General features: G+C 34.4%; 1 protein-coding gene and 1 pseudogene across 1 annotated transcript; both read left to right on the top strand.

Annotated features, from left to right (window-relative positions):
- Positions 1 to 629: 629 nt before the first annotated feature.
- On the top strand, positions 630 to 4,041 carry Hbg2 (alpha-glucosidase). Its single transcript, XM_018515381.1, has 3 exons — positions 630 to 711; positions 949 to 2,240; positions 3,345 to 4,041. The coding sequence occupies exons 2-3, from the start codon at positions 1,006 to 1,008 to the stop codon at positions 3,841 to 3,843; spliced, it is 1,734 nt and encodes a 577-aa protein (XP_018370883.1). The 5' UTR covers positions 630 to 711; positions 949 to 1,005; the 3' UTR covers positions 3,844 to 4,041.
- Positions 4,042 to 4,948: 907 nt separating this feature from the next.
- On the top strand, positions 4,949 to 7,083 carry LOC108766218 (alpha-glucosidase-like; annotated as a pseudogene).
- Positions 7,084 to 10,431: the final 3,348 nt, after the last annotated feature.

The raw sequence follows: 10,431 nt of genomic DNA, 5'->3' as shown, positions 1-10,431 counted from the left end.
ATACGATGAAAAATGTACTAAATTTTAATAAATCATTTGTTTGTATAGTCAACTAAATATTTACTAAATATAAAGATATATTTATTTATTATAAGTAAATGTTTACACTATTTATATAGTGTATGTTGACACTATTTCCCTATAACATTATTCTTGACAGTTTACAGACTTTTATATACTACTTGCTAATTCCGTCCCTTTAATTGTTGTCAAAAAGTACGTATGACATATGCAAAATAAGATCCACACATACGCAGAATGACGTTCTATGTACTTTTGAATTAATCACAGAGGCTGGGTCACTCTGTTGGTGTTTCTCTCCTACTTTGAGGTTCCTATTCTGCGCATCCACTTCGCGCAGGCAACACTTTTACATAAGAAAAAAGTGGGAGTTACCATTCTAGTGTAACATATAGAAGTCTGTGTAACAGTCGCAAGTGAAACATATTCGTAATTGCCACGAAAATGTATGTTATGCGACCAAGTGTAGATCGAGTGTGATAATATATCTTCATAAGTAAGTATTTATTACTATGAAATTAATAATTTACGTTTCCCATATAGTACAAATCATTTCTCCAAATTACGGTCACCATGAGCGTGTAAATTAAAAAAATCCGGGACATCACTTCACTTATGCAAAACGTTTAAGAAGAGAATCGGACCGTAGCCTATGTACGCAGTGATGTTCACGTATCACGTAATCACTTGGTTCGTTTTATATTTTTATCTTATATTCTTTTTTGTTTCTTTATTAACCTATTTCATAAGTCTGCATATGTAAAGATTATAGTAATGGAGTAATTTCGTAATTGTGCAGGAAACTATTTGATATTGCTTGATATGAATGTTATTGCGAAGAATATCGTTATCAGTTGATAATTCTTAGGTGCGGTCAAACATAACCAGCTTATCGATAGTATGACAACATGTTTCCAAATTTTTCAGAAGTTTGTCACTTGATATAAAAGCAACTGGAGTAAGCAATCAAAATAATCAGTCACTATGATTCGTTCGTGTATTTTCATCGCGGCGTTGATCGTTCTGGCCGGCTCGAATGCGGTCCAGGAAGCGGATAAGGATTGGTATAAGAACAGTTTGGTGTATCAGATCTATCCGAGAAGCTTCAAGGACAGTAATGGCGATGGCATTGGCGATTTGAACGGTATCACGAATGAGTTGGAGCACATTAAGGACATTGGCGCCGATGCGTTATGGATGTCACCGATCTTTTCCAGTCCACAGAAAGATTTCGGCTATGATGTTTCTAATTTTACCAATATCAATCCAGAGTACGGCACCTTAGATGATTTTAAAAAACTCGTACAGAAGGCACAATCCCTTGGGCTGAAAGTAATCCTTGATTTCGTGCCGAATCACAGCTCTAATCAACATGAATGGTTTATCAAAAGTGTCCACCGTATTGAACCCTACGACGAATACTATGTATGGCGTAACGCAACATATGAAAATAATGTTGCTAAACCACCGAACAACTGGTTGAGTAATTTTGGAGGCTCTGCCTGGGAATGGAACGAAATACGAGGGCAGTATTATCTGCATCAGTTCGCTGCTGGACAGCCAGATCTCAATTATCGTAATAGTAAGCTGCGAGAAGAAATGAAAAAAGTGTTGGTATTCTGGATGGATCTGGGCGTAAAAGGTTTTCGCATTGATGCGATCAATCATATGTATGAGAATGATCAATTCTTGGATGAACCGTTAAGTAACTTAGACGTACCAAGCGATGATTACGACTACTTGAATCACATTTACACAAAAAATCTTCCCGAAACTTACGAGGTTCTCAAGACTTGGAGGGAGTTGATGGACAGTCACTCGACGGGTGACACGAAGATGATCCTGACCGAGGCCTATGCAGACTTCGATCTCACTATAAAGTACTATCAGTCTGGTTCAACGGTGCCGTTCAACTTCGTGTTCATTAGTGATCTAAATAACAAGTCCAGCGCGGCCGATTTCAAACATAATATTGATCGTTGGATAAACAACATGCCTAAAGGTACGGAATATGTTGCGAATTGGGTGACGGGAAATCACGATAATCATCGCGCGGCTACCAGATTCGGTGAGAAACGGGCCGATCAACTTTCCATGTTGGCAACTGTTTTGCCCGGTGTAAGCGTGATTTACAATGGCGACGAGATCGGTATGCTCGATAGAAATTTTACATACGCCGAAACTGTGGATCCTGCCGGATGCGGTGCTGGAGAGGACAGGTATTGCCACAATAAAACAATAAATTTAAATAGAATCGTATCATTACGACGTAATATATAATAGATTTAAATGAAATCTATTATATTTTTAATCTTTGATTTTTATATTTTATATTGTTTGGAATATAGAAATGTTTTGATTAATAAAATTATGTAAAAAATATTATCGTAAAAATTATATATTTATATATATGTGTATATATATATATATACATATATATGTATATATCACATTAGACGTACAGATATTTAGATTATTATTACGAGGATTTATATGACTTTGTTTACTAATAATTAATTTAATACAAATCATTTATCTTAAAGTGGCTTTTACTTGAAATAAAAATATACATCTTGAATATAATTAAAGTAGTTCATATTAAGTAATACAGTTCTTTCGAAATCCAGATTTATTATAACAAAATCTAAAAGATAGCACGATTATACATATATGTATAATAATAATAATTTAATTTAATCATTTTTTGTCGAAATAGATAATCAGTTCATAATTTTATATCAGGTTCTACAATAGAATGGCCATTCTAGAGTTTTCCAAAAATTCTAAAGAAAAAAATTTGCAGGTAAGCAGCTATGTTACGACACCGTTTGTGCGAGTCAGAAATTTGACGGTCGGTCAAGTCTACGAATTCCGGGTGATGGCGGAGATCCCGGAGGATCGAACGGATGTCGCGCCTTAATGGGATCGATTGTCGTCGCTGGATCCGACGTATCATACTGATTCTCCGCCATCACCCGGAATTCGTAGACTTGACCGACCGTCAAATTTCTGACTCGCACAAACGGTGTCGTAACATAGCTGCTTACCTGCAAATTTTTTTCTTTAGAATTTTTGGAAAACTCTAGAATGGCCATTCTATTGTAGAACCTGATATAAAATTATGAACTGATTATCTATTTCGACAAAAAATGATTAAATTAAATTATTATTATTATACATATATGTATAATCGTGCTATCTTTTAGATTTTGTTATAATAAATCTGGATTTCGAAAGAACTGTATTACTTAATATGAATTACTTTAATTATATTCAAGATGTATACTTTTATTGATTAATAATACATATTATCGCGTTTTCAGATATTATCTAAAATCGCGAGATCCAGAAAGAACACCTTTCCAGTGGGATGATAGCACCAGCGCCGGTTTCTCTATCAACGAATCAACGTGGCTTCCGGTGAACGAGAATTATAAATCCTTGAATTTAAAGGCGCAAAAACCCGAGCTCTACTCTCATTATAACGTGTTTAAGCGCTTAACACAACTGAAAAAGAAGTCCGTTATCGAGCAGGGCACTTTGGAGACTGCGTTATACTGTTACAATTGTTCTGTCGCCGAAAATGTTCTAGGGGTGATACGACGAAACGAAACATCCATCGTAGTCCTCATAGTGAACTTCTGCGATACGGAGACGGTCATCGTTAATATTTCAACCTGGTTAAATATTTCGGAGCAGTTGATGGTGTACGCATCCAGTGAGGGTTCCAATCTACTTCTAAGATCGCCTGTTAATATGGCTACCTTCAGTCTGTCTGGTTCGGTTTCTGTTGTGCTTGTCACAGCAGATTTGATCGATTAAATTTTTATTTATCTCGTGTTAATGAAAAAAACTCTTAAGTAAAGCAAATTTTTGGATACATTAAGCATAAGTATTTTTTCTGCAGGCAGATTGTGTCTTGTGTAAATACGAGAATAAATTTTCGAAGGAAATGTATTTTGTGACAATAGCGATTAAAAATAAACTTGTTGCCATTAGATATCGTGTTACTATTAAATGCAAAAAAATTATCGCAACAGCATTTATCAATTAGTAATTAGTGCTCATCTATGTATCTACAAAATGCACATTTTCGTTCAACCGAATAAATTTTATTTTAATCAAATTAAGAATAATTTTTTTATTGTCCTCCAGTATATAAAATAGTATAAATCAATGCAAAAACAATATTTATATTGGCTTTTAAACTCAGCCTCGTTGTCTTAATAATTACTTTTCCTTTGTCGCTACTTCAATATTAATTTAATTTTCTGACTTCCAATTTTTCTTAATAAAGCACATTTGTTTAATTACTTGCCATGATGGACTTAAATAAAAATAACTATCAACTTACGGTATGTCAAAAGCGCAAAATATTTTAATTATTCTTTCTACGTAATATTAAAGCACATTATTCTCTTTTTTTAGTATTAAAGCATATAACTTTTTCATATTATGGATTTGTATAAATTAATTTATTCATATAAAATGTTTCACATTTTATTTTTACCAAATTGCATTTTTGCGAAATAAAATCCAAAATGGCCCAATTTATAATTGTAATGTATATTCTTATTCTTTATATTTATATCACAAGTTTTAACAATACATCTATTTATATTATAAATTATAAATTTTTATTAGACATAATAAATATTTTTATTATGATTACGATGCTTCTTTGATATTATAAAAACAGTGATAAAAGAGAGAAGCTATCTGATACCAGATTAGCTTGATATTATCGTAAAAAAATGTAAATTGTCGGTATCAGTAATTCTACGATGCAATTATTTGCAGTTACACAAGGTTATCAAATAAAAATAATAATTCCAACAATGTATTCATTGTTATAACTTTTTAAAAAAGTCGTCGCGTATACAGCATAAAATCGCATCAGAATCAACAATCGAATTAGTCATTTATTATGTTTCGCCTATGTATTTTCATTGTAACGTTGATTGTTCTAATAACTTCCGCGTCGATCGAAAGAGCGGACAAGAATTGGTTCAAGAACAATTTGGTATATCTAGTCTATTCGAGAAGTTTCGAGGATAGTGATGGAGATAGTATAGGAGATTTGAATAGTATCACGAATAGATTGGAGCATATCACGGACATTGGGCTGATGCGCTATGGCTGTCACCGATTTATACCAGCTTGCAGTTTGAATTTAGCTACGACGTTACTAATTATACCGACGTCGACAAGGATTATGGTACTTTAGCTGACTTTGACAAATTCAAGGAGAAGGTGAAGTCCCTCGGGTTGAAAGTAATTCTCAATTTCGCCAAACTACAGCTCTTACGAGCACGAATAGTTAGGAAAAAGCGTTCAACAGATCAAGTCCTACGACGAGTCTGGCGTGACTCACGAATAGTGAACGACACTAGGAAGCCACCGAACAACTGGTTGAGTGTCGTCCGATGCTTCGCCTGGGAATGGAACTCGGCACAGTAACAATACTATCTCCATCAGTTCAACGTTGCTCAGGCGGATCTCAACTATCGTAGCGTTGCATTGCAACGTGAAATAAAAAACTGAGTTTCGGGCTGGATCGGAGTTTTCGCACTGATGCTATCAGCCATTTGTTTGAGAATGCATGTTATCTAGACAAGCCTCGAAAAAACATACCGGCAATGCTGGATGATGATCACAAAACTGGATCATATTTACACGGGAAATTTTCTCGAGCCTTATGAAGTCCTGGAGTACTGGATAATCACTCAACGGTTAATGCAAAAATGATTTATAATAAATGATGACCGAGATCGACATAAAACTTTGCGTTGTATACAAATCAAGCCCGAACATGTTTAATTTTACATTCATTTTTTATTTGAACAATAAGTCTAGCGCGGCTGACTTCAAATGTCTCATCAATCGATGGATGAATAATATACAACAAGAACAATATACCTAACGATTCACCGTACGTCGCGAATTGGGTGGTGGACAATCATGACAATCATCGAGCGGCTTCCAGATTGGGCGAGAAACGGACCGATCAGGTTTCCGTGTTGGCGACGGTTTTACTCGGCGTAAGCGTGATTTACAACGGCAACGAGATCGGTATGGTCGATAGGAATTTTACGTACGCAGAAACCAAGGACCCTATCGGATGTATTGTTGGACCTGACACGTGTCACGAGTGAAGATAAACCTGGACAAAGTCGTGTGTCTAAACAGATTTGATATCCATAAATACACTATTTTATTTCCAAATGTATCAGATATTTGTAATATCATTATATCAAATAAAAAGTGCTATTTAATTAATAAAATATATTTAACGTAATCATTTCTTAAAATTCTTAATTTAATTTGAAAAATATTATTCAATTAAAATTTTTGTTATATTTTTATTAAAAGTATTAAATTTTACTTCCAGAACTTTGTATAACGCGCAATTATTTATCTTTAAATTAGTAACCATAATTTATCTTCACAATTAAAAAAGGCTTCTTTTTTTTATAAAAAAAGAAAGAAAAAGCCAATATGCCGTGGGGATGAGCATTAGATATTCTATATGGTAAGCGTTATATTATCAAATGGATTTCGATTTTCACGCACTTACAAATATTATCTAAAATTGATCCGGAGAGAACGTTTTCAAAGGAACGACAGCATCAGTGCGGGCTTCTTTATATCAGCAATGTGACGTGGTAAATAGCAATTATAGGACTCTGAATTTAGTGGCACAAAAAGTCGCGGTCGTGTCCCACTATAATATATTCAAATCTTTGTCGCGTTTGAAAAGAAAGCTCTTCAAGCGGGGTTCTCTGGAGACTGCGTTGTACTGTTTCGATTGTTCTATCACCGAGAATGTTTCAGGAGTGGAGTATGGCGACAAACGATGCATCTGTCATGGCGCTTATAGTCAACTTTGTAGACACGCCAGTCACCGTAGACGCCAGGATCTGGATGAATATTCCAGAGCAGTTAATAGTCTATGCGCCCAGTATGCATTCTGAGATGCTGGCAGGATCGCGCGTCGATGCGATTCGCATCACTATGCCCAGTTTGGCCTTCGTTGTGCTTACCACAGCAGATTTGGTTTAGTAAACTCCTGCCTACGTTATGTTCACGGATAACTGTCCAGTAACACGAAGTTTCAGATATCTATGCAGCATGTATAAGTCACTTATAAAGTTTGTTCTGGAATTTAAGATAGTTTTATGCGAAACTGATGAACGGAAAGTAGATGTTTTAAGGAGGAAGTATGTTTTGTAACAGGTGTTAGTATCGATGATTATTAACGATTAAATGATAGTAAACATGACGGATTGCGTGGCTATAAAATATCTTTATACGATAATTTTAAGAAATTTTTTTATTTGTTACATAATAGGATATATTTGCTGAAATAATAAGGATTCAATTCTTAATTAAGTTTTCTCTGTAATCAAATTATTTAACAATTAATTCTCTTTCATAATTAACACAATATTAATTTCAGTTTCAGATCTTTATTTTTAATAAAGTATATTGATTTTCAAGTATATTTATTTTTGTTAGAATATTGTACGAGTTAATTGAAAGTGCGACTTTTTTCCTTCTAATTAGTAGAAGCGATGGAAATAATTTTTGTGAAAGAATTGCCTTAGAATAAATACTAAAATATTTATATTTAAAGAGTGAGAAATCCTAATTATACTCATACATGCTCATGTTTAACGCGCGCGTGTGTGTGTTGTATATATACTTATATATATAATATATATATATATGTGTGTGTGTGTTATATTACTATATATACATATTATACACTTAATATTATATTACATTTACTGTGTAATACTATATATATATATACAATAATACTATATAATAATAGTTATTTATAATGTGTTATCTTGTCCGCCGTTTATAAAATACAAAATAGTAGCATGTACAATCGTATGACATGTTTCGTGACAACGTTTGATTTTGTGGTGGCTACAACAGCAACGTGAGAGTGATCTTTCAATAAATATTAGCCTTTGATAAATGCTAACGGTACTTTATTCAGCATGATTTATATTACACTTGCAACCGTTGTTTGTTGTTTATATCTACACGAATAAACCAGGAGCAACATGCCGAATATTATTTTATTACTAGAAAATCTCTCTGTAAAATCCCAATACAAATTCGTTTTGTTGTTCGGTAAATATAACAAGACAAGCAGAATTTGGATATCTGTCTGATTTATTATCATTTAAAGCGGCTTAGTAAAATATAATACCGATGCTGTGAAAAGGATTGAAAATTTACGCGTAAAATTCATCAAAAATATAAAAAATCCCTTTGTCGATGTATAATCTACTAATATTTTCAAGAGAAATTCAGATAGATTAAGACTGGTTAGATTAACACCAGTTTTTTCATATTCAATTTTTATATAATATTTGAAGGACCGTCTTATGTACAGTCTTAAGATGTCATAATTAACTATTTTAGCATTTTAAGATATTATTTACATTCTGTTCTGTAACATTATATTTGCAATAAAGTTCAGTATACACCATATTTGCAAGAAAGTTTATAAAAATTTAAAAAATATATACTATAGAGATACATACAAAAAGTGTGTGTGTGCGAGCGTGCGCGCGCGCGCGTGCGTGTGTGTATGCATAGAAGTAGAAAACTAGAAGTCGAAAGCATGCTCAAAATAGTCAGCTAATCAAATACTATAATGGACCCTAGACAATATATTAAGTAAGACGAAATGGGCCATTGGATGTATTCTAAAACGGTATTGTCTTAAAATATCTTCAATAATCTATTTCTTTCTAATATATCATCATTTCTATTATTTTTTATTAGTGCTTGATTAGCTAATAATTTCTGAGCATATTTTTGACTAGTTTTCCAACTATTGAAGAAAAGTGATGTTACAATTTGCTGAATGTAATAATGCATCTGCTCCACAGTTTATGTATACGTTTTTTCTTCATAAATAATCAAATTTTTTCGATATAATTCGTATCAGAAGTTCATACAGTGCAAGGTCGTACCATTTTGAACTTTCAAACGGTACAACTAATTGTCAAGGTATAATGAACAATAATGAAGATTTGAACGATATATTAGACAATAATAAAATAGGTTACTGTAAAATGATATAGACTATTTTTTAATTTTCATAAATCTTTTTGCAAATATGATGTATACGCTCTTATGGCACAGATAAGTGTTGAAGATACGTTAATTGTAAGACAATCTTGAAATAAGAACGGATTCTGAAAACGGCGTAAGATATTCTTATTGATCAATATTATCACAATATTATTGAAGTGTTCATTTCTTTCCGGATATGTATAAAATCGTTTGACAAAAGTTTGGTGCTTAACCTAGATGCAGACTGCTAAAACTTACATATTTTTCGCAATACACGCTGGAAGTAGAAGAAGAAGAGAAACTAGAAATAGAAGAGCAGAATGCGGGGAAGAAAATAGATTTACGACAGGAAGGCCGATAGTTTCGATCAGCTAAGGTAGCTAAGACGCCACGCGGTGAGAGGCGAGACTCGCACGCACGTCCTCGTGCTGTGTGCACATGAGTAGTTGGGGAAATTCTCGAGTTTTCATGCCGACAGCCGGCACTATGCACCGGCGCGCAGCACCAATCACGCTGAGTGCACATTCTTCAACCTCTTCTGTCTCGGAGTCCTCTCTCGCCGTTCTCTCGTCCCCGAGACAGCTAGAAGAGATGCACCACTCTCGCTCCGCGGTTTCGTTTGTATATCGTGCATGTATAACGTGCATGTGCCGGCATACGCCAAAGCGTAGCGAATTGGTGGAGCTTGCACCTCTAGCTACGCTATCTTTCTTCGTTTTCTTCTTTCGAGTTTGTGCGACCGCGACTGAATATTCGGTGTGAACTGCTACCATGTTTCCTTGCTGGTAACTCACGAACTCTTAATTAATTCGCGTATTCCCATATTCATCCCTTTACGTGTGCCTGCTTCTCGTAGCATTCCCTTCATTTTCTTCTGGTCTTATTTTTAGCTTCTTGCAGGTAGTGAATAACGTCCACTTTTAGAAATCAGTACGCGGACAACAGTAGCTCGCGAAGAATTACGTTCTTTCCTTGCCTCGAGTATGCGCGCTCTTTGATATTTAAAAGTATTCTAAATGAAAAATGTTTGTTTGTACGTCGTGCGTATTGCAGTACAAGGCAACTACTGAGGTGGTATACGTAGGCGCGCCTTCGTTTCGTAGAAATTGTTTCGCGTTTCGTTTAATAATGCAACTAGACGCACGAATGCAATTTGCGATGTTAAATATCGGCGTATTTGCAAACGGACCTTTCTAAGGCCCTCTTCAAGAGTAACGAAGTAACTCCGATGTGCAACGGACAGAGCAATTATTAAAATGCTCTGGATAACAAAACTGAGAACGAAATATGCAAATAGAAATGCGTGTG

The sequence above is a fragment of the Trachymyrmex cornetzi genome, unplaced genomic scaffold, assembly GCF_001594075.2.
Source record: "Trachymyrmex cornetzi isolate Tcor2-1 unplaced genomic scaffold, Tcor1.1 scaffold576, whole genome shotgun sequence".
Classification (NCBI taxonomy): Eukaryota; Metazoa; Arthropoda; class Insecta; order Hymenoptera; family Formicidae; genus Trachymyrmex; species Trachymyrmex cornetzi.
This window is presented reverse-complemented; position numbering and strand designations above follow the sequence as displayed.

What these genes read in the sequence shown, in the direction of transcription:
- Hbg2 (XM_018515381.1), top strand. Translation starts at nt 1,006, where the DNA reads ATGATTCGTTCGTGTATTTTCATCGCGGCGTTGATCGTTCTGGCCGGC. An exon ending in TGCGGTGCTGGAGAGGACAG is followed by an intron (nt 2,241 to 3,344) that starts GTATTGCCACAA and finishes TCGCGTTTTCAG; the next exon opens with ATATTATCTAAAATCGCGAG.